The sequence below is a fragment of the Crinia signifera genome, chromosome 1 (assembly GCF_055691185.1).
Source record: "Crinia signifera chromosome 1, ASM5569118v1, whole genome shotgun sequence".
Taxonomy (NCBI): domain Eukaryota; kingdom Metazoa; phylum Chordata; class Amphibia; order Anura; family Myobatrachidae; genus Crinia; species Crinia signifera.
Genome location: NC_139217.1, coordinates 46,836,298 through 46,861,973, shown reverse-complemented (window position 1 = coordinate 46,861,973; position 25,676 = coordinate 46,836,298). Strand labels below are relative to the sequence as shown.

At 47.5% G+C, this 25,676-nt stretch overlaps 1 protein-coding gene across 10 annotated transcripts in view; it reads left to right on the top strand.

Moving 5' to 3' along the window:
- Positions 1-25,676, top strand: part of CTBP1 (C-terminal binding protein 1) — a 392,310-nt gene that overhangs the window by 329,630 nt on the left and 37,004 nt on the right. For 9 of the 10 annotated variants that reach the window (XM_083148178.1, XM_083148263.1, XM_083148092.1 and 6 more), the window contains one exon: positions 9,084-9,238. In XM_083148178.1, coding sequence (XP_083004304.1) covers positions 9,084-9,238 — 155 coding nt within the window. Of the gene's footprint in view, positions 1-8,877; positions 8,898-9,083; positions 9,239-25,676 lie in introns of those variants that run through there. The other variant, XM_083148852.1, reaches the window with a different exon arrangement.

The following is a 25,676-nucleotide window of genomic DNA, read 5'->3' as shown; positions in this document are numbered from 1 at the left end:
TCCCGCAACTGGTGAAGCTTTATGTGGTAAATTTACTAAGACGGGAGTTCTATTGAAAATGGGATGTTGACTATAGCAAACGCGAAAACGGCCGTAGATTGTCGATCTGCGGCCCGGATAATGACAATCCACGGCCGTTATCGGCAGAACGGGCCCGACAGCTTCTGCAGTCGGGCCCGTTCTGCCGTGATCCTGCATCAATGCTGTTGTTAATGACAGTATTGACACATTGCATACCCCGCTAAGTGGCTTTTTAGCTGAAAGCAGCTCAAACGGTTAAAGTGAGCTGCTTTCTGCTCAAAATCGCCCAGTCATTACACCACCGTCGGAATCCCGACTTCTAAAAGCCTGACAGTCAGGATCCCGGCTGACTGGCTGTTTTCCCTTGCGGGGGGGTTCCACGTCCCCCATAGAATAAGAATACAATAGGTGGCGAGCACAGCGAGTCCGCAAAGGGCTTTGTTTCTCTTGCCCTTCTGTCTGATTCCTGGCAGATGGGATTCCGACGATGGACTAGGTGCGCTTTTCCGCACCTGTATTGGATTTTTGGCAATCCCAGTTCTTTATTCCTGTTGCATACTGTTCTTATCTAAAATGTATATTCCCTGGTTTAGTAGGGAATGAGAGAAAACCTCCAAACGGAGATATTTTAGGGTGTCCTATGGGGTGAAACATGCTAATAATTTGCTATGGGTGTGTTGGGGGATATGACCTAATGCCCTCCCAAGCACAATTATTTATTATTTATTTATTTATTTGCAGTTTCTTATATAGCGCAGCAGATTCCGTTGCGCTTTACAATAGTAAACAGTGATAAAACAAACTGGGTAACAACAGACAGACATGGAGGTAGGAGGGCCCTGCTGCAAGCTTACAATCTATAGATTAGACTCTCAATAAGACAACAATAAGACTCTCCTCCAGTCTCCAAACCTACAGTATAAGCGTTCCCTAAAAACTCATCTCTTCAGGCAAGCTTATCAAATTCCAGAACCAGTCACAGAACCTTGCATTCTGGTGGAATCGATGCAATAAAGAATACAGTATCTATCCTTATGTATCAATGCCTATTTCCCTATAGATTGTAAGCTTGCGATCAGGGCCCTCCTACCTTTTGATTGTCTGTAAATACCCAGTTTGTTGTATCACTGTCTCCTTTGTAAAGCGCAACGGAATCTGCTGCGCTATATAAGAAACTGTTAAAAAAATAAATAAATATGCCTTGCCATAGTTTTAGCATTCCATAAGGCATGATGGGACTTGTAGTTTCACAACAGCTGAAGGGCCATAGTTCGGCCATGCCTGCCTTATACCCTATAGCGTGTGCTATAAAGGAGTTGTGGTTCGTTGTTAAATGGGGCCCTTTTTTAGGTCTTAGAAGTATCCCTTGTCGCCCCCCCCAGCTTTCCTCCCAATTTTGGCCTCTGTACACACAATTCGCTGGTGGTTATTATGTGACTTTATTTGTCTTTATATTGTGATTAAATGTAACATAAGTTCAGCCAAGAATGTGCCTGTTGTGATTGGACACGACTTCTGTTGTTGCTGGCCTGTTCTCAGTCACCCAGTCTTTATTTTTCCATTTTCCCCCTATTTTTCTTTCCAGCGAATCTGGCAATTTTTTTTTTTAGTTTTTAACCCCTTACATGAGTAGTGAAACGCGCTCGCTTTTACTACAAAACCCTCTAGTGCTCCAGAATATTGCAGGGTAAGTGAGAGGGGGGGGGGGATACGATCGCTAGGCCGACACTACGAAGGGGACACTGTACACTGAAACGGTGTAGGTGTCGATATTACATCGAAATTCGGGACAAAAAAAAACCATGAAAAACTAATGTCGACTTTTTGATTGTCGACTTTAACTCTTAGTATTCTGTGAATTATACGGTCACTGCAGGAGGATATGCAGAGAAAACCAATACATGTTATGCATACAGTATAAACACAATGGGAATAGATGTTACGCACTTGCTGTTTGAAGAGGGCCTCCGTCGCCTGAAAATGCAAGATGTGGGAGGGGCTATTTAACAATGCGTGGGAGCGCGCATCGTTAACGACATTGAGTGTACATAGTAGACAATGTTGTGTCTATAGGGTAGCTAATCCCGGGATCGGGATTGGCGGAATCCCGGGATTTGACCCCGAAAATGTTTGAGATATTAAACCCGGGATTGGCAATCCTAATCGCCTACTGTGTATGGGGATTTAAGGAGAGCTATCCGTTTATTATTTTTATTATTATTTTATTTATATGGCGCTGTTTCGCAGCGCCGTACAAAGGAACAGTGCAGGGAGACAAAACTCAACATTACAGCAGGGTTGCCGACTTGTAGCCAACTTGCTACAAGTTTGAGCTTTCACTTGAGATGTTATGGGCATTCAGCTTGGAAAGTGATAAAACGGAGGATGATAAACCACCAACCAATCAGCTCCTGTCATTTTTCAAACACAGACTGTAAAATGTCAGTTAGCAACTGATTGGTTGATGTTCTATCACTCTCCATTTTATCACTTTCCAAGCTGAATACATCTGGCCCATAACATCTCAAGGGAAAGCTCAAACTTGTAGCAATGCAGAAATGGGCATTACCTGTACAGACTAAAACACGCGGCTGTATTTAAGGAGGCAATAAGCCACATTTTATGTGCTGTGTTGAATCTTTTTGGCTGGTCGTTGTTGCGATTATGACTGAGAAACTTGTCTGTATTCGGCTTTATCTACTCTCTAGAAGTAATCATTTACCTTGTATCAATTTTATTTATTATATATTACCTTGCCAGCTTAGTGAATAAAACCGGTGGGAAGAATAAGAAAGATTGTATTGGACTCTTGGTCACTATAAAGCAAAGCTGTATTACTGGATGTACTTCAGGGCTGATTCCTGTCCCTATGACGTTGCTATCGCTGTTAGTAACCGTCCTGGCAGATATTAGTGCAGAGATGGGAAACCTTTGGCCCTCCAGGTGTTGTTGAACTACACATCCCAACATGCCCTGCTACTGTTTTGCTAGTTGGCCATGCTAAAACTGTTGCCGGGCATGCTGGGATATGTAGTTCAACAGCAGCTAGAGGGCCAAAGGTTCCCCATCCCCGTGTTAGTGGCGCAGTCACTGCAGCAGACATGGTTGCCATATGGATTCTAACGCAGAGCCCTGATTGTCCGTCTCCAATGTCAGAGGATCATATTCCGCTGACTGGCTTCTCCGTGTGTCCGGCATTATTGCCACGGATTCATTCTATGTTTAGCACTTTGCAGCTTCCTCTCCTGCTGAGTGTCCCTCTGTACTTCTCCCATTAATTATTTGCACATTATTTAGAACGTTAAGGGCCTGATTGCTATTTGCATACAATTTGCTGTCCGCCTGCATGATAATGGCTCCTAGCCTTCATTCAAGAGGTCTGAATGAATGCACTGAACTTGCTGAAATCACCCTTGTTCCAAAATCTTAGAATTTATTGAATAACTTTACATGAGAGTGTGCTGTTATCATGAAGTCTGCCTGTAGAGCTCACCTGTTTTTATTTTTATAGTTACATTGTTTGCCTTCTCTTCCCCAAATCTACTTTCTATTAATCTCCTTCAAAAGCGGTCAGTCTGTTTTGTTGTTGTTTTTTGCAGACGGGTGTGGCTAGTGATGTAGCATCACTGGGAGCTGCGTGTGATGTCATTGGCTGCAGACGATATAATATTATGTCTCGCATGCATATTCCCATGTTGTAGCTGTGTTTAGATTTCAGTAGAACACGGACATGTGCTATGTACTCTACACTACATATAGACCTAGCTTCAGAGATCTTTCGCTCAATCTATAAAACCCGTTACTAGGCATTATTTCAGCATTCTTATTCTCAGTCTTTATTTTGAAGAAAAGAAATGTTGTAAAGAGTGTCAGCAGCACTTTTGGGGGGGACTATGTAAAAACCGGACCGGACCGGACTAGACTCCGGACCGCCGGACAGGACATCAAAATCTGCAGTCCGGAGCTTATAGGGTCCGGTCCGGGGGTGTCCTGTTCGGGCGGTATCTTGTCGGGGGGTCCCTGTGACAGCTATCATCAGGGACATGGGGAAGGGGAGATTACAGCCTCCCCCTGTGGTCCGGACCGTCCGGTTTTTGCTACATGCCCGGACCATACAGGGAGACTTTATTCTACCTCTCCTCCTCTACCTGGTGACAGGTGTCACAGGCAGACAGGACACCCCCGGACAGGACATCACCCGGACCGGACACTACAAGTTTCAAAATGCAGAGTTTGATGTCTGGTCCGGGGGTTTTGTCCTGGTCCGGTTTTTACCCATACCCCTTTTGGGGGGGCCTGATGTAGATGTCATCAAGCCCCATCCCCAGTATGACAAATCCTGCAATTCGCGGAGCGCGTTTTGCATATTTAGCCCCCACAAAAGTCGTAGGTGGGTGGGGGGGGGGGGGGGGGGTGGGAGAGACGCCGGTATCCGGGAGGGTTGCCCACCTTTTCGGGGGGCTGGGAGGGTAGGCAACCCTGATATATATTTTAGTATATTTATGTGTTTCTGAATGTTTTAGTATCATCTTCTTTTGTTGCTGAATTAGCACATGGTATTTGAGATGTTTTTAAGGCGTATGCATGGTGCGATTGCATTGCTATTCCATCAGGATCAAATCGCACACCAAGGCAAACGCATTAGATTTCGACTATATAGTACAGTCTATTTTTCTATTCGATTTTGATGCCGCGGGGCCGCGCTTCGAGGTCGAATAGAGAACGGATGCGGTTTATTATTTGATTTTTAGACCACATTTGATTTGATTTGTAGCCCACATCGCACCGTGCGTATGGGGCATTAGAGTAATGTGGGTTATGGAATTATTTTTTGTTTATTACTGTGCAGTTTGTATGTGTGATTTAAGTGTTATACTTGCCTATGGTATCTTATGATATGTTTATAGTGGGGCTAGCTCAGTACGGTATATCCAGACATATAGCTCTTTATGACACCCCTATTGTTTTACAATTTCACAATATACAATATTTTTTCTCTAAAAAGTTGGGACGTTGCCTCTAGCAACCTCTCCGCTTCTATCAAGTACAGTGCTGTAAAGTAAGAAGAAGCTGATTTGTTCCTATGGACGATTTACCTACTTTGCGGGCAGCATTTCCCCTCTTAAGGCTGCCATACATCTACAGATCGATTGTCAGATTGGGCTGGTTGGAACAAAAACCTGGTTATGGATGAGAGCAAATGACAGTTGACCATTTGCTTTGAAATGCTGGAAAACTGCCAAAAACTGTCACTCATCCATAACCATGTTTTTGTTCCAACCAAACCAATCTGTCAATCGATCTGTAGATGTATGGCTAGCTTTAGAACTTTAATTTTCCAGTCATGATCCCTCATATCCTTCCCCACAGCGAGTACTGCTCAGGGTATGGACTCTACTACAATGCATTGCTCAGGTTTCCTAGGGTGTGGGGATTGTGGCATCTGGGAACATTGAGAACAGAGGTGTCACGAGTTCAGAACACTAACTGGAAAGTTAAGAAGAAAAGGGGAAAAGTTCAAGGAATTGGCCGGCGTTCAGAAATAGCGGGGGGTGGGGGGGTTGTGGGCGTGCTGTATCCTGTGCGAGCATGTTCTGTGTTACATGTAACCGTCTATATCCGAAAAACCTGGTGACCTCTGTCAGTGGTCTCAGCTAAGTGACAGTTCTGCGGGTGGGTCAAACAGGACATGGGGATTCGGCCACTTCCAGGATACAATCTTAATTCTGCAGCCAATCAGGAAGGCTCTGGCATGCCACACCTATGCTATAGTGGAATTTATAGTGTAAAGATTGCAAGAATTCATAAACAGAGCTCCTGACCTTAAATACTTTGCCGTGGGAATGAGTGATGGAAAATGTGGAGTATGTGCAGCTAGTTTCTTGATAAATGTTCTAGTTCATCATATTAATAAGGCCGTTTGGCTGCCTGCAACACGCCCGCGTAAAATTTATGGTTTTACAATGATGTTATTTTTATTCTTTAACTTCATTTTATTTGCTTTATGTACTCATTGGTTGTAAGTTCATTATTGTACTTACATGTACAGTGGCTATAAAAAGTACTCGGCCGTTTTGGCATTTTTTTAACTTATTTTACATTATGGAATACATTTTTATTTTTAATTTGAAAAAAGATTTCACTGATAATACCCTCCAATCTATATAATAAGTTGAAGAGTGTGTTTGCTTGTCTGTCGCATTGCGGAGACACCATGGCACTCAGAGCCTGCAAATTCGGCAACAAGGTACCTCCTGGATCCGGTGGTGTGCACCTCAAAGCCGTTTATTTCACTTAGAAATTTAAAAAACACCAAGGTTTATTTTGCCTTCATTGATGATCTGGAAATAAGATTGACGATTTTGGAAACAGATGACGAAGGAACAACACCACACCTGATTTCATTTCTGTCATTGTGTAGTAATGCAAACACATTATGGTGGAGGCTTTAAATAATTAGGAATAATTGGGGATATACATATACTACACATCACACACGTACACATTGAGCACACACATTTCAAAATTCAGTGTGGAAATGTGGAAAGACACCCATCCCCCGTAGACTAAGCTGTAATTGCGGTTGACTTCCAACTTGTCCATGTCGACTGTGTCGACATTCGGGTAAAAAAACTGTGATAAACCCATGTCGACCTCGCAACCTGTTGACCTAACCCATGTCGACCTAATGCATTTGTTCACCTAAAACCATGTCCCATGTCAACCTAGAACCCAGTCGACCTTGTTGCCTGTGGACCTAACGGTGTCGACCTAAGTTGGGTCGACAATACGACCGTATCCCGTAATGCGCCCTACACACGGGGCGACATGGGGGGGAATGAGCGCTCTCAGCGATACTAGATCACAGCGGTGTGCCACTGAGCGATATGTCATGGCCATTATTCTCCGTGAGAACACTGGCCCCTGACACCAGCGATCAAGCTGATTTGTCCAGTGTGCTGGATATTAATCACCGGGGTAAGAGTGACGCGCTATCCCCCTACACGCGGAGCGATGTAGTGGGATTTGCTAAGCGAAGTAAGATGGCTTAGAGAATGCCCGGGGATGGCTATGTGTGCAGCCCCCATAACTGTTTATGTTTATGTGTTACCCTGTGTTTGACTTTGTACATTCCAAAGTTTTTCAAAAAATGTCCGTGCATGCCCAGCAATAAATGATTATATGGTGTATACTACACCTGTGTGCTCTCCGCTCTCCAGCCAGGCGTGTTATTACTGCGAGTGCCCGCTACCTCTGCCCAGACCACATTTGCTGCCAATTCATCAATTTTAAAATGAATTTGATTCATTATGAGCTGCATCTGTCAGATAACAATAACTGCGGTTCTCAGAATTTACCGTGATTGGACAGCAAGCCGCGTAGTTACCAATGGCATTGCTAGGTAATCATACACATGGCGGGGGGGGTGATTCTAGTTGTCTCGGTAAGCAGCAAAGGACGCAGCTTACCGAGTCCTTGTGACGCCGCCCTGGCGAATGCATGCCTCCTTGCCCGCCGTTTCCCCTCACAACCAAGGGCATAGAGGGAGAATATAATGGTGTGACAAGCTCAGCGAGGCACCGTGTCCAAAGCATGGTGAGCGCAGCGGCACACTAATACGATGTTGACATTTTTTTACCTAGACACCCAAATTTTTTTTGAGGGGGAGGGGCTGTTGACCTTTTGAACATGCCGCTATAATGCATGTCAACCTTTTTTTTATGTATCGACTTGTAGCATGTCAACCTATTGCCTGTTGTCCTAATTACTGTTGACAAAATGACCCACACCCTGTTGAGAGTAGGCACGACACCCTGTTGAGAGTAGGCACGACACCCTGTTGAGAGTAGGCACGACACCCTGTTGAGAGTAGGCACCTCACCCTGCTGAGAGTAGGCACCACACGCAGCTGAGAGTAGGCACCACACGCAGCTGAGAGTAGGCACGACACCCTGTTGAGAGTAGGCACTGCACCCTGTTGAGAGTAGGCACCACACCCTGGCGAGAGTAGGCACCACACCCTGGCGAGAGTAGGCACCACACCCTGGCGAGAGTAGGCACCACACCCTGTCGAGAGTAGGCACCACATCCTCGGAGGCTAGGCGGGCCCATCTCTGGAATTGTCTTCACCTGGCTTGTACCCCTTGTACATTGCTGTTCCGAGTCACGGGTGACCCGGCTGAGACCCCTTACAGATTTTACACCCGTCTTGTTGCCATGTTGGTGACATGACGGGCCAACGGGTCCAGAGTCGTCGTTTAGAGATCAGATCATGACTAAGTAGTATAATCTGATTGGTTGCCATGGGCAACATCCCATCTTGAATAGAACTCCCATCTTAGTAAATATTTCCCCTGTGCGTTCAGAAGCAAGAAGCGAATATATTTCTGGCAGTGTTAAAAGGCTATTTACAGCTGGGATTTCTTTAAAAGAAAAGCAATGTGTGATATAATTAATATATATATAAAACCTTAATCAGCTGCGTGAAGGTGCTCCGAGATCTGCCATGATCAGTTTATTCATACAGGAAATGAGGAATTACAGTACCACTGTCCGGGATGTATTGGTGTCTGCACCCTGCAGAGGTTGTGGTCAAAGTGTTGATCTGGCTTTAGTGAAACATACAGTCGCTGTCACCAGTGATGTCCAGAGGGCGCATGTCAGTCACAGGCCTGTAATTATCTGTCTTGGCTAATCTGATTGCCTCGGGATTGGTCCTCAGCCTCTCTCTCCTCCAGTCACTGTAATACGCTGCCGCCAGACTTGTCTATCTCTCCATGTCATTTCCTAGCTCTCTCTACCTTCTCTCGCGTCTCCATGTTGGCATATTTCCAGTCTGTGACGGGCTATTCCTGTTTATTGAGTTTTAGGACTCGGTGAGGAGTTGATGATTATGTTGTCCGGGCATTGAGTGAAAATGAATGACTAAACGGGCTGATATCAATGCTTTGTTTTGGTGTATTTTTATTTCCCTGTCTCTGAAGGACAGTGCCGTACGATGTGCTCCAATCCGTATCTGTACACATCAGCTTGACTTATTATTTTTCCTTTTGTTTCCTCAGGCATTCGACCTCCCATTATGAATGGGCCCATGCACCCGCGCCCCCTTGTGGCCCTGCTGGACGGCCGAGACTGTACGGTAGAAATGCCCATCCTCAAAGATGTTGCCACAGTAGCGTTCTGCGACGCGCAGTCCACACAAGAAATCCACGAGAAGGTAACGCAGACATCCCTGTTCCAATGTTCTGACTGAGACCCGCTGGCCATGAATTCTCTTATTCTCTTCCCTTTGTACCAAGCGCTGTTATGTTTTGTGATGCAGGGAAATGTTTTACCGATGATGCCGGTGTGACTGCAGTGGCTATTCTGCACGTTAGCCTACTGGATACATCTTATAGTATGCCCGTTGTCTATATATAGAATGATCATGCTTCACTTCTTGAACCTTGTCAATTATAGTTAGTTTTGCAGACCCGTCACCCAGCTGTGGACAGTTGGAAGTGTTGCCGTAGTAACCAATGAGATTTTAGCTGTCATTTTATAGAATGGAATTAAGATGGAAACTAGAAACTTGTCCCCTTTAGAAGGTTATATTAATCTCCTTCACCTTGTATCTAATGCTGGGTTCCCGATGGATAAGCAGCAGGGCCGGTGCACCGCCCCAGCGCTCACCCACTCCATGGGGGGTGGTGTTTGATGCGGCCATCGCTCCGTGGGCGGGTGATGTGGGCATCGTTCCGTGCGGGGGCCGGGTGATGTGGCCGTCGCTCTGTGGGGGGGGGGGGGGTGCGGTGCAGTGCCGGGTTAGGTGATGCAGTGTGCGGGCATTGCTCCATGGGGGGGGAATCGGCGCTCACCTCCATCCAGGCGGCCCGGCGCACACCTGCTCCACCAGGGAGGGGGGGTGTGATGCGACCGCCGCTGCATCGCTCCACAGGGGGGATGGTGCCGGGTGATGCGGCGCGGGCCCCACCGCATCAGGGCGCCGGTCCTGATAAGCAGAGCCGCAGATGATTTGTAAATGCATACACACTTACCAATAAGATATATTTACAACATTGCAGCATTATTGTTATTGTTGATTCAAGTGTTTTGTTCCGGTAATAGTTCTGCTATAAACGCCTTTATCCATCTAAGATCGATAGATGTCCGTGAATGTTCTCTACTGCATCTATTCTCTCCATCATGTACAGTACAGCAATATCTATGAAAAGACACTTTGACGTTGAGTATAATGTTGCCTGGGTCTTCCTCTGTGGAGAAACGCGTTGGTGTTCTTACACTTCATGCTGCATCCAGATTCAGTGCTCGCCAGAACCTGAGTCCTTATTATTATCATTTTATTTATAAGGCGCCACAAGTGTTTCGCAGCGCCGTACAAAGGAACAATACAGGGAGACAAAGCTTGGCATAACATTGAATAAATAACAAAAATACATTTACATTGGTTCCCTACGCCTCTGTATAGATGAGCAAATTCTCCAAATATTAAATAGCCAATAACCATAACGAACATACTTGCATTGTTTGTGCAGCAGCCACAGGTGCATACACACTGTACAATATTTTTTTGACCAATCTTTTGACCAATTTCATTCATTCCAGCCATTCTGACCGAAATTGGTCAAATTATCTTTCATTGCGTTTGCAACGAACGACGAATGACGATGCGCATTCCCGCCAGTTGTTCATCAAGATCGTTCGTCAACTGTGCATGCAGCTCAATTTGGATATCTTTCAAAAAACACCTACAAACTGTAGCTAGATCTTTCTTCTGTCGTCAACATCTTTCGTCATGGGGACTGGGTTCAAGGGAAATTGGTCATCAATGGCATTCAACAAAATTGGTAAAAAAAAAATAATTGTACAGTGTGTATGCCCCTTTAGAGCTCTGGTTAGTGGCTACTGTTGATCAGGCACAGCCAGCGTAATCATGTGGAATGCTACGTACTTCCTCCGTGGAAATCCTCCGCTTTGGAGTTAGGACTCAGAGAAATGTGTGGGTTATAAAATTCCTCTCATTAAGTATTGTCCTTGCTGGGAACAGGATGTTTGTCACATAGAATGCCACTTGAATACTCCATTTTAATTGTTGTTCTGGATATTGGTTTCAAGTGTTTTAATTTAGAACTTCTATTTAAGGAAAGCAGAAACAAAAAATACTTGACAGGAAACCGGTACAAAATAGTGACAGTGATTTACTTTTGGTCCCATGAGGCATAAATATATTACCCCCTTTTACACAAAAAAAGCAAATTACCGGGTCAAGCGCTAGTAATTTATGGATCAACACTGGTCCTTTTTTCTGTGTGAAAGGGTCCACCCGGGTCGATATTTTGAAAATTTAGAGCAGGGTTGACCGCCCGGACAGACAGATGGGATGCCCATGTTGATCAGCAAATTGCCGGTAGGAATGCTTGACCCGGTAATCTGCTCTTCTATTTGAAAGGGGGTCGGGCTGCGACCGGCACTCAAATGCTGGATAAAAGCTGGGATTTAGGGACATTTCTGTGTGTAAGTGGTAAGTCACTAGTCGTTTTAGGGCTTCTTGGATTAAGGTTCACCCCCGACAGGCTCTCAGCAGTCACACAACAGGCACACGGTACTTGACCTTAGGACCTTGCGGCTAAGAGCTAAACGCAATGTTCCCACAGATACTTTGGGTAAATTGACTAAGATGGGAGTTGAAGATGGGACAAACCATATACTGGCCCTATATACACTGCACCCCAAGCCTCTTGCATATTCTGCGCCCCCCTACCATATACTGTCCCTATATACACACACTGTACCCTCCTACCTCTCTACCGTATATACAGACAACCCTCTCCTCCATATACTGATTCTGTCATATACTGCATACTTTGTATGCTTTCCTCCATATGCTATGCTGCAACCCCAGGTTACTTGGCATCCCGGGACTCAGCAACAAGTACGGGAGCAGCAGTCACCAGGAAATGTATGCAAGAACCACCAGACGGTTCCACAGCAGTCAGAGTATAGGCACTGGGGACATAATGGCTACTTACCCATGGGGGAAGAAGGTGAATCAGTCCGGCAGGGAGAAGTACGATGTTGTGTGGGGTGGACAGTGTGTTAGCTGGGTGGATGAGGAGGGGTCGGTGGTGGGGCTGCATATTAAAAACCATGACGAAGAGAAAGATTACTGGCTCAGCTGCTTTATATATGCTGCACATTGGTGGTGGGGTGGGGTCCTGTGCTAGCCCCTCCCACAACCCTGCACAGGCCATGCCCAGACCCGCTGGTGGCTACTGGTGTGCTCTACCCCCAGACTGGTCATGAGCGATGCGAGGACTGGTGAGCTTACATGTCTCAGTACTGGTGTATATCAGTGACGTGCGGTGAGGTTAGTGGATGGTGAGGCACTAGCTTGGTGGAGCCAGCACCACGAGCTCTGTTGGGAGCACCGGGTCTGCGTTGCTTCTGCGCTGACAGGCAAGTGCGGGAGCAGCCGCCTGCATAAGCAGCTCCTACCCTGACCCAGCTCTCCCAGCAGACCCCGTCAGTGCTGGCTCCACCAAGCCGCCACGGAGTCTGCCCATTGTTCTACCACCCCTGCTTATGGGGGCACTGGGCTGTTGGTGGGGGGATGATTAGATGGGGGCTCTGGGCTGGGGATGGCTGGTTAGATAGGTGGGCACTGGGCTGGGGACGGGGATGGCTGGTTAGATAGTGGGGCACTTGGCTAGGGAAGGGGATAGCTGGTTAGATAGTGGGGCACTGAGCTAGGGAAGGGGATAGCTGGTTAGATAGTGGGGCACTGAGCTAGGGAAGGGGATAGCTGGTTAGATAGTGGGGCACTGGGCTAGGGAAGGGGATAGCTGGTTAGATAGTGGGGCACTGGGCTAGTGAAGGGGATGGCTGATTAGATAGGGGTCACTAGGCTGGAGACGATGGTGGCTGGTTAGGGGGGCACTGAGCTAGGGAAGGGGGATGGCTGGTTAGATAGGGGGGCACTGGCCTGGGGATGGGGGTTGGGGAATGGAAGCACTGACCTGGGGATTGCACTTCCTCAGCTCCAGCTGCACTGCTGAGCAGTGCTGGCGTCAGGCGAGGGGGGAGCCTTCAAGTCCCGCTGATCTCTTCATCAGAAATGGAGCCTGGGCGGCTGGGGCCAGGCGGCAGCCGTAAAGTCACTTCCCCCGCTGGTCTCATCTGGAGCTGGGCCCAGCGCCGGGGGGAGAGGGGGAGCCCGGCCACTGATGTCACATTCAGTGCTGATCAGTGCTGCTGAGCACATTCAGCTGCTGATCAGTGCTGGAACCACTGGAGCTGGGCCCGGGGAGAGGGGGAACCACTCGTTTCACAGTCAGCGCTTGGGACGGCGCTGGGCGGCAGCCAACCCTTTATCCCCCGCTGGACTAACGCTCAGCTGTGGAGCTGGGACCAGCGCCCAGGGAGAGGGGGAGCCGCTGGTGTCACAGTCAGCGCTTGGGATGGCGCTGGGCGGCAGCAACCCTTTATCCCCCGCTGGACTAACGCTCAGCTGTGGAGCTGGGACCAGCGCCCGGGGAGAGGGGGAGCCGCTGGTGTCACAGTCAGCGCTTGGGATGGTGCTGGGCGGCAGACAATCTTTATCCCCCGCTGGACGAACGCTCAGCTGTGGAGCTGGGACCAGCGCCCGGGGAGAGGGGGAGCCGCTGGTGTCACAGTCAGCGCTTGGGATGGCGCTGGGCGGCAGCCAACCCTTTATCCCCCGCTGGACTAACGCTCAGCTGTGGAGCTGGGACCAGCGCCCGGGGAGAGGGGGAGCCGCTGGTGTCACAGTCAGCGCTTGGGATGGCGCTGGGCGGCAGCCAACCCTTTATCCCCCGCTGGACTAACGCTCAGCTGTGGAGCTGGGACCAGCGCCCGGGGAGAGGGGGAGCCGCTGGTGTCACAGTCAGCGCTTGGGATGGCGCTGGGCGGCAGACAATCTTTATCCCCCGCTGGACGAACGCTCAGCTGTGGAGCTGGGACCAGCGCCCGGGGAGAGGGGGAGCCGCTGGTGTCACAGTCAGCGCTTGGGACGGCGCTGGGCGGCAGACAATCTTTTATCCCCCGCTGGTCTAACGTTCAGCTCTGGAGCTGGGACCAGTGCCAGGGGAGAGAGGGATCCACCAAATAATTCTCCCGCTTGTCTCTCTGGAGTAGCGCTGGAGCCGGGGCTTGGGGGGAGGGGTGGGGGGACGACGGACAGACAGACAACGATACCTATTGCAGTGCCTTAGTGACAGTCAGGGACATGCTTTCTCTTTCTGGCTATATGAAAGCACGCCCCTGTCACTGAGGCAGCGCCACTGTGCCCAATCACATCTGCCTCAGTGACAGGGGCGTGCTTTCATATAGCCAGAAGCAGCAAGCATGTCCCTGACTGTCACTGAGGCACTGCTATACGTGCCGCCTGTAATGCTTTTTCTAATGGGCATTGACAGCGCGCTACTTGGCCCCGCCCCCCTACCCGCCCCATAGTTCAGAAACTTTACCATTGATAACCCGAGGCACCGCTCTTGGTGCCTCCGTAATCAATTAGATAAAAAAAAGGGGGTAAAATGATTATAATAATATAAAGCATATAGTTATGACACATAATATGTGTCATAAGTATTTTCTTTGTATTATTTGATCAATCATTAATGACAGGGGAGGCACTGCCTCCCCTGCCTCCCCTGACTGCACGTCCCTGGTGTATATAGTACAGCATCATTATATCCTGCCCATTTCAGACATATAGCATCTATACATAAAAGGTGTCTCCCAGAGTACTGAGTGCCCCACCTATAATCTGACTGTAGTGTCTGTCATTTTGACAGGCTTTTAACTAGTGAGTACATAATTATAGAGATGTCACCTAGTGTGGGATATGTACCACAAAGCAACATCGCAGCCGCCCAGGAGCGGGATGGTAGTGTACTGGGAGCTTAGAATCAGTGTGGATGCAGTCATATTGGTCCGAGTCCTCTTTCCGTAATTGTCAGATTATTGATTTTCACACTTCGATCGTGCAAAAATCTAGTCGTGAACAAAGTATATGTACCTTGTGTTTATATCGCATAAACGGCTTGTAAATGACGCAAAAGACCCGTCTCGCAGTTTAATTGCATTTTCAGCCAAACGTGTGTAATACTTAGCAGTAATAAATCCTTATTGATTTGTGATTAAGAGAACACATTTTAAATTGAATCATTTTTCCAGACTCTTGCAGATGTTGCCTATTTGCTGACTGGACACACATGTTTGTGTCGGAAATTCTCTTTGAGACACTGTGTATGTGATGTTCAGTCCAGCACACTAAAGCTGTGTGTACTCCTCGACATTGTGGCCGATGGGACCCAGCATCAGTAACGGCGTACACACTCACTAATGCTACCAGCGCCGGCCATGCTGCATCCGGCAACATGGACACGCCTAGCTATGTCTTCCGTTGGCAGTGCAAGCAGGGCCGACAGGGGATGTCACTGATGACGCATAGTCGGCAGCATAGCGGGTAAACACTGGAAAATGTGCCCAATATGACGGTCAGATCCGCCAGATCTGATGACTTATCATCTAGTAGTGTACATGCCCAGCTTGAGGTCCGGCCAGTGTCTGGAACCTGACACCTAGAGGAGGGGGTGGGGCTTCCTGGGAGTTTCCCTGTGCCCCTGTTCGCCAGTCTACCCTTGAGTCTGGTGGGTCCTGGGCAGTTTTCTCTGAGAATAAGAAGACTGGCCAAATTTTTCATTATTTGATCAGCATTTCCGAATTTCATAGCAGATGTGGCATGTTACTGACGCGAGAAGGACATTCCTGTTGTGTCGGTGATTATATGGTGAAATGAGCAAGAAATCTACTACTCTGAAAAAGAACGTCACCTACAGTTTTCTCATCGCCACACTGGGCCCTTCTCCAGCATATTTTATATTGTTTGGAGGGCGGCCAAAACATGGTGGTGCACATCTGCGGCCCAAGGATGCCGTTCATTTGTGAGACGCAGAAAGCCCAGCTCTTCTTGAGGTGCCAATTTGGCACGTGGTCCGGTGCAGTGGCTGATGGGAGCATGTGAATGTTTTTGCGCTGATTCCTCTGTCTCTCGCTCTGTCATCACTGGGCTGTTTTCTGCTGGGATCCTTAAGCTTGGCGCGAATGGCCGTGGGTAGCGCTGATTGCATTGTAGGGAATGTTTTGTCCGTGCATGTGCAGAAATAAGACGGCGCTGATTAAATAAAGGAACAGGAGCATTTGCTAGAGATTGTGTTGTTTGCTATTTAAATAGAATGTAACAATATGCTGCCTTCTACTGCACACAATACAGGCTCCGGGTCTGAAAGCGATCTATCATACGTGATGGCTCCTTTTGGTTTGTAGCTTTCATTAACCGCTGGTTTGCATAAGAGTCGCTTATTGTGGCTGGAATGGGTACAATTGGTTTTTAGTTACTAGTTCTAGTCCTGTTGTGTTAGTGCCCCATGAGAATGGCAGCAGGGGGCGCTAGTGCATTACTCGCACCACACAGCGCATGGTTAAAACCTAGCAATTACCATCTGTCATCTCCTGTCTCAGTGCGCCATATGGTCATTAGGTCGACATACAATACAGTAGGTCGACACATGAAAAAGGTTGCCACGCTTTGGATTAACACAGACAAAGGGTCGACATGGATAAAGGTCAACATCAGTTTTCCTTGTATTTTTTTTTTTTTATAATAGATTATAATAGTGTAGCGAGCCATGCAAGTCGACACAGTGCACTTATACGGTGTCCATGAAAATGCATAGTCCATTATCTGTGTCGACCATTTCCATGCTGGGCGTTTGCTTGTGTCAACACTATTGACTGTTGACCAATAGTGGTCTATTTGGCTGTTGACCTAATGACCCACACCCCTCAGTCCCGTTCCCCCCCCCCCCCCCCCCCCATCCCCTGTAGCCCTCTGCTGATTACCTTTTAGGCTCCATTCTTCCCTTTTGGTAGAAGTGGAGATCCGACATGGATTCTCCTCTTAACATTTGTAGAGGTGAGCGGTGCCTAGCAACTCCGGCTTCCAGGCTGCTGCTGATCTAACATACAGGGCCAGATGTGCTAAGGGGGGTTTTCAGGCCTACTTAACTGCTCACTTTCTAATAGTTGTTTATAATATTTTGAGCAGCAGCCAATGGTGTCCATACAGAGTGTCGCCGGGATGGTCACCATGGTGATCTGATGCTGCGTCTTTGGAGGCAGCACTAGTCGGATGTCGGAGATACTGGCAGGGGAGGCAGCTACCCCCTACAGGTGCCTCCTGCTGCATTTGCATTATAATCCACTTCCCTGCAGCCAGTGGCGTAACTATAAATTTTGCTCCCCCCTGCCAAAAAATTTATTGCGCCCCCTATATATATATTTTATAATATATTTTGCGAAAACCACCCAAAAAAGTGGGTCCCGGGGACTCTTCACTTCTTAAAATTGGGGTCCTACCTGACCTTTTCTGGGTCCCAACGGAATAAAGCCTCCTCTCCCCTTCTTCCCAGCATGGCATATGTGGGTCGGGGGGGAAGTATGAATTGGCCCACTCGCATAAAGATACATATATACTAAAAACAATATAAACCGGAAAACAGGGACAGTGCGCGCCGAAGGCGCGCGCTAAAAATTTAGGGCATTTTTTGGGGGGGAAGTGGTGTGGTCACATAGTAGTACCAATTCACATTCCAGCATACACCGTTATGCCCAGTACACATTCCAGCACACACCGTTATGCCCAGTACACATTCCAGCACACACCGTTATGCCCAGTACACATTCCAGCACACACCGTTATGCCCAGTACACATTCCAGCACACACCGTTATGCCCAGTACACATTCCAGCACGCACCGTTATGCCCAGTACACATTCCAGCACACACCGTTATGCCCAGTACACATTCCAGCACACACCGTAATGCCCAGTACACATTCCAGCACACACCGTTATGCCCATACACAATACAGCACACACAGTTATGCCCAGTACACATTACAGCACACACCGTTATGCCCAGTACAAATTATAGCACACACCACAATGTTCAGTACACATTATAGCACTCACCGCTATACCCAGTACACATTACAGCACACACCGTAATGCCCAGTACACATTACAGCACACACCGTTATGCCCAGTACACATTATAGCACTCACCGCTATACCCAGTACACATTATAGCACACACCGTTATGCCCAGTACATATTATAGCACACACCGTTATGCCCAGTACACATTATAGCACACACCGTTATGCCCAGTACACATTATAGCACACACCGTTATGCCCAGTACACATTATAGCACACACCGTTATGCCCAGTACACATTATAGCACACACCGTTATGCCCAGTACACATTATAGCACACACCGTTATGCCCAGTACACATTATAGCACACACCGTTATGCCCAGTACACATTATAGCACACACCGTTATGCCCAGTACACATTATGGCACACTTATGTCGAGTACACATTATAGAACACAGCGTTATACCCAGTAAACATTATAGCACACACCGCTATACCCAGTAAACACAATAGCACACACTGCTATACCCAGAAAACATTATAGCACACACCGCTATACCCAGTAAACATTATAGCACACACCGCTATACCCAGTACACCTTTTAGCACACACCGTTATGCCCAGTACACATTATAGCACACACCGTAATGCCCAGTACACATTAAACCAGATAAGTGCTGCTTACCTACATGCTGGTTGCAGGAGTTACATGCTGGTTGCCACTGTGGGGTGGGTGTTTGTATGCTGGTTGCAAAGGGGGCATTTCATGCTGGTTGCCCAGAGGGCATTTCATGCTGGTTGCAAAGGGGGAATTTTATGCACTTTTCCCTGGGGGGCAGTCAGGTGCATCCCAGCCAGTCCCGTTCCACCCCTGCTCTTAGCAGCAGACTGTCAGCCGCACACTCAGTGAAACCTTGTACCTGGGCACGATAAGATGCTCAGCCCAATCTTTGATGCCCACACTGCCATGCCTGCCAGAAGCGAGCAGCACCTTTCCAGGGGTCTTGGCAGGCCACTGTCATAGAGTCACTAACAGATACTCACTAATTAGATGCTGGGCGGTCCCGCAGTGCCTGTGCCAGTAGTCTGTCATCTGTCTCCGTTTGTTGGGGACTGGGAGTCGGACTGGAACAGGGACGGGGTAAGCTGCCTCCCCTCACTCTGACACGGTCCAGGCCTCTTTGTGCAAGCTCGCCGCAGGTGGCGTGGCAGGCGCGCTGTGTGTGTAATGGCGCGCGCTGCTGACTAATGGCATGCGGAGGAGAGGGAGGGGGTTGGCGTCGGCGATGGCGCCAGGCAGAGAGAGTGACGCGTAAGTGTGCGCGGGGCGGCGACTACAAAGGGAGGTTTTTTCATCAGCTAAGTGCTCAGTGCAGCGGCAAGCGGGAGGGGGCAGCGTAACCAGCAGTGTAACCAGCAGTCACTGCTGCTGCCTTACCCCCGCCTGCTCATTGGACAGCCGCCTGACGCCTACCCTCCCATTGGACAGTCTGACACTGAGTCTGTCAGACTGTCATGGCTGCGCCCGTGCCCCGGCCGACTCTCCTGTGCGGCGCGGCGCACGGTCACCAGCAGCACAAACCAGCCACCTCGCTTTGCTCAGTGCCCCGGGCGGGAGCAGGCGCCCACGCAGCCCCCGCTCCCCCAAGCAGTGGCGGGGGCTGCCTTGCGCAATTTACGCCACTGCCTGCAGCTCTGCAATACAATACAGGCCCAAAGTTACTTGTAGTGCTACTGTACTGTATGTAGTGCTACAGTACTTGTAGTGCTACAGTATGTACTGCTACAGATTTCTAAACTCTTCCGTTAAAAGGCTATGGGCCAGACAAATACCCATTTTATACCCAAATCCTGGATACGACCTGGCATTTGGAACATGGATCCTTCCTACTCGCAGTGTAAATGGAGGCGACTCTTGGAGATGACATCATTTCCAAGTGCCGGGACTCGCGATCACCCTGCCGGGACCACCGATCGCCATGCTGGGGGCAAGCTTAGCACCAAGGTAAGCTGCTGGGATGCCCCCAGCCCCCACCCACAGGGTGAATGGATGCCGCACACAGGCATCTATTCACCTCCTCCCTGCCTTCATTGCTGTCTGCACAGTACAGCAGACAGCAGCAGAGGCTGTGTGGGCCCCCCGCCCAACCTCCATGTTGGCCGCAGGATGCTGCGGTCCAGAGGTTGGTCTTCACCCATTGATGTAAATGGGAGCTGGATCGGATGACCCGGCTTACCCGTTTACACTGCCATCTACCCAGGTCCTGGACCTGGGTAGAAGTCCTGTGTAAAGGGACATGGGTTAACTCCTTTTACACCGCCACTGACCCGGATCCACAAGGGAAAAACCTGGGTTTTGTAAAAGGGGTATAAGCGTGAAAAGTGATAAAATGTAGAGTGATAAAATGTAGAGTGATAAACCACCAGCCAATCAACTCCTAACTGCCATGTCATAGGCTGTGTTTGAACAATGACAGGTAGGAGCTGATTGGTTGGGGGATTTTCACTCTCCATTTTATCGCTTTTCAAGGCTTAGTACATCTCTCCCTATATCTGAATAGCAAATTATATGCAACAATATGAATGGTTCAATATAGATCTTATTATTTCCTAGCTAAATATGGAATTTGTAACTTCTATTCTCTATGCCCATAACTGCCTCTGATTGATCCCAATCACCTATTGGGCCTTAAGCCCCCCCACACACACTAGGCCGAGTTATCGCATGCTAGCAGCTCTCCAGTGCCTGGATCACATGCGATATATCACCCGATTTCTTGGCCTAATCGTATAAGTGTTTGGTCAGCTTTACAGTTCTGTGGGAATCTGAAATGAGACCGCTGCGGGACTATGGTAGTGCCAAGGATGCTCCTACCCTTACCAACACCACTCCGGTGCAGCATAGAGTACACTGCGCTCCTCTGTGACTCCGTCAGTATGGTAGAAGCAGTGACTAATTTCATTGATGTCAAATCCTTTTGGCACCACAAAGAATCTGCGGTAACAATCTTTAACGAGCCATTAACGGTTTACCTAACACTAGCAGAGTAATGTTCTATAAAGACTGCCCACTGGTGTGCAGTGTAGTCCTAGCCTGATGCCTCTGTGTACAGCTGGTGCCCAGACCTTGTATCTATCCTGCTTACCTACGTGTGGTCCACAGCTGGTCATTTCTGCCGGTGCTATCTCCGTGAGTGTCTCTGCCACTGGGAACGGGATCTGGGATCTGTTACAGAGCTTAGTACTGTAACGGTGCTTTATTTTGGGAAATGCCAATAAATGCATTTATTATTTATTAACCATTATTTGTATAGCGCACTCATAATCTGCAAAGCTTTGCAGAAAATATTTCAGTCATTCACATCCACCCCTGCCCCAATGGAGCTTACGATCTACTGTATAGTCGGATTGTGGGAGGAATGCAGAGTAATCGGAGGCAATCCACACATATTAGGGAGAACATATAAAAATCAATACCCAATGGGCAATTATTGGAAATAGAATGTCGACATCTGAATATCATCGGTCAGCATGTCGGCATGGATGGTATTTCAATATGGTCAAAATCTTGTCTTTGAACATGCCGAAACCAAGATATCGACAGCTCATTTTATTTTATTTTTTTTATTTTTTTTACGGTTAGGCTATGTTGACAATCTGGTGCCGAAATGTGAAATGTTGGCATTGTAAGTGTCATTCTTTTCAGTTGAACTAAAGTCCATATTGACGTTCAGATCATGTTGTCACCCCTTCATAATAATGCTTTTGTGCAGCCTTGATTGTGGAATTGTGTGGGTTGCATAAGTTTGCCCGCTTCCGAATAAGGGGGGCAGGTATTCTGCAGACACCTCCCAGTTTGCTTTTGTATTTGGGGTAGGGATGGAAAATGATCATCGATGATTTTAAATAATCAGTGTTTTTTGCCCAATGTTGAATACTTTTGCCATCGATTTCGGAGAACCAGATGGTTTCCCTACATCGATGGCAAAGGAGAACCGATGTTTATTTATTTTTTCAAGGTACTTGGACACTGAGCATAGCTCCGCCCCCAACACCCGGAAGCCATGCCCCCAGGTTCTGATTGGCCCATGGGCCATTCAGTCAAAGATAATGGATAACCATCAATATCTAAATCTATCAATGGTTGTCCATCACATTGTTTATGACTATTGATGGCTGGTTGCAGAATCATGATCGATGGCAGCCATCTATGGTGACTGCACTGATGGCCATCCATAATTCAGGGATCCTTAGAACCAACGCCACATTGCAGTACCTCCTCAATGTGTGACATTGGCCAAGGTCACTGTAACTATGAAGTAGGGGGCTGGAGAGGAGAAGATGTCGAAGCATAGGACCTCTATATCTATACTATGTCCATACAATGTCTATACTAGTAGAGACTTTGCTAAAATGTTCCATAAATATGGGGAATGTGTATAAGGTGACTGTATGTATATCCGCGATTAATCGTTTCTCAGGCGCCGGCTCCAGTTCTTATCTTCCTTCGTCTGCTTTAAATTCTGCTCTATACAGTCGTTTCTTTGATTAATTCAGCAGAGAGCCTTTTATCGATACAACTTCCATTATTCTGCTAGAAATTTGGAGTGCAGAGCGACAAGCACTTGAATGTCCCTCACTGCTATGCTAATACTGTGCGACTCCCACCTCCTCCTTTAATCCATATTAAAACTCAGGCAAACAGAGATTTGAACTCCTTAGATTATGCTGCATGGATACTCTCCTCTGGTACTGTAGCAGTACTTCATCCTCAGGCCCGTCAGCCAGGGATGTGTTATCTTTCGTACAAAAAAAAAGGGTACATGTAAAAAATAAACAAAACCTCTTAAAGTTGGGTTAGGGGTCATTCAGACCTGATCGCTGGGCTGCTATTTTGTAGAGCCCTGCGATCAGGTAATCACCACTCATCCAGAGTAAAATCCCGCCCCGTGCAAGCCTGCGAAAATATTGCAGCCCTTTGATTAGCTGCAAATCTATTAGATGCAAATCCATCAAATTTTTTTTCCAGTGTGTGCAGTCTGTGGATAGAAATCAGCTGATTAGGTCTGGAGCAGACATCACATGCCTTCCCTGAAAACGATTGGTTCCGCCTGCGTTTTCCTGACACTCCCACAAAATGGCCGGGTACCACCCTGAAATGCCGGCTTCCTGTCAGTCAAATTGCATATGGTCAGCGATTTAAAAAGATGTTGTATTTTATCGCAGGATGGCTTGCGTGCTACAAGCCATACGCGTGTGCATGCCATTGATTATTGTTCGGCCTGCGAATTAGCAGTTGTACGATCAGGTCTGAATAACCCCCTTAGTCCATGGGATTATTTAGTAAAAAAAAAAAAAATTTAGACTGTAGTAGATTTTATCATGTAAAGAACCCCAAGAAAAGAAAAAAAAAAACACTTTGGGGTAGATGTATGAAGCATCAGGGAGGAGAAGAGAGCCAGAGGAAAAGTGTCCCATGGCAACCAATCAGCTGCTCTGTATCATTTTATATTATGCAAATTATAGCTGTCACCTCAGTGCTGATTGGTTGCCATGGGCCACTTCTCCTCTGGCTCACTTCTCCCTTACTCCTCCTCCTTACTTCATACATCTACCCCATAGTCCTCCCTTGAGTAACACTGCCACTAAAATACAATTACATATAAATAAATGGAAAGGCCAATAATTAAATACATTGTAAGTGAAGGTCAACCTTTATTTACACTACCTATAAAAAGGTAAGCCCTTTTGGTGATCATACCCATGAGGAATTTGGTACGCCACAGAAAAGAGTATGATAAAAAAGTGATTTATTTGGTTCATAAACAAATGTAATATAAGAATGTCTGTAATAGGGTAGGCGCATATAAAACAAGCAAAAGGTTGCCACATGGAAAAAATCAACACGCGTTGTCCATGTTTTTTTTAATGGTGTCGACGCCTGAGCAATTTAGACCCCAAATTAGTGTAGAGCGACTTTTTGTCAGTGTCCACCTTGTGCACATTAATTCTTTTGGTGTCGACTTATTGACTGTCAACCTATACAGATGGAGCCCCTCTCTTCTTTGGCCAGGGATTGCCAGCATGTCTCTGCGCTCCATCTGACTGGGATGCACGTACGGCTCACACGCACGCGCATCCCAATTTCAGGACGGCGCCGTTGAGGGTCCCTGCCCGTCTCCACTTCAGGGAGATGGGCAGGGATATGGGGGGCAGTGGGGTGGCGAGGGGCACCGGGGGAGGCGGCGGAGCCAGCGCTGTAGCCACGGGGCGCGCTCAAGTGCCTCGTGCGCCCCTGGCGAGAGCCGGCGCTGGCGGGGGCTGGCGATAGAATGGCCAGCCCCTGCAAGGAGGAGGCCGGCTCCTTCTGAACATTATTGACCTATCATACAGATCCCGCCTGAGGGTGACTGAAAAATTGGTGGCGTGACATAGGGCCAGATGTACTAAGCTTGAAAAATGATAACATGGAGAATGATAAACCACCAGCCAATCAGCTCCTATCTGTCATTTTACAGGCTGGGTTTGAAAAATGACAGGAGCTGATTGGTTGGTGGTTTATTATCACTCTCCATTTTATCACTTTTCATGGCTTAGTTCATCTGGTCCATAGTAGTCACTGCAAGATGCTGAAAGGAACCTCTGACAATTTAGCAGCCATATCAATAGTTGCTTGTGTTACTACCAAGCTAATGTTACATGTATTCAAGATGGCAGGAAGGCAAGTGACTGGAATTGTCGTTACTGTCATTATATATCGCACGTAGGTGCCGAGTAATTTTTGCATTACTGCTGTTTATTCACATTAATGAGCAGAGCGGCTCTCAGGGTTCAGAGAATTTCAAATATTAGAGGAATTTAAATGCAGTGGAATAAACTTGACTTCCTAATAGACATGTGTGGGCTTCCATGGGGCAGGAGTTACGGGTTTCGCTGCTTTTAAATAAAGTTTATTTGAATCTAGTTTTACATTAAAATGTTTTGTTAAATGCATGTTTTGACCTACAGATATTCCAAGAGGCAATAACCACTTTAATAGTCAAAATGTCCATGAAGTATCTGCAATGTTTAAGTCAGTGGTTCACAGTGGTACCCAAACAGCCAAGTGCAGCCGAACCTCCCCGTATGGCCCTGTTCCTCCCCAGGGCATACCACAAAGGGGTTAAATTAAAAGACTTGCAGGGGTGCCCTGGATTGGTGGTACATGACCAATTCAAATTATTTATGAGCAATGTAATAAGCAAATTGTGGACAAACAGAAGTGAATCCTGCCCATTACCACATAACTAAACCTAAAGATGAGATGTAAACACAATTTACTTAATTTAATATTTTTTTCTGATTTTCTCAATGAGAAACCTTTGGCCATGGGGTACCGTGAAAAAAATTCTGATATTCAGGGGCGTCCGTGTTAATGTTCCAGCGACATAATCGATGTTAGCCTCATTGTCACTGGTTCTGTTTCCCCTCCCTAGCTAGTACGTAGAGGGGGAGCGAGCAGGGACAAAGTATCTGGGCTGGTGCCCCATAGGGAGGCCCATACACACATCCAATATGGCATGCCCCCAATCCAGATTGCTGGGCACCAAAGTCCAACAAGCAACTGAGCCTGAATGTACATTGCCGGA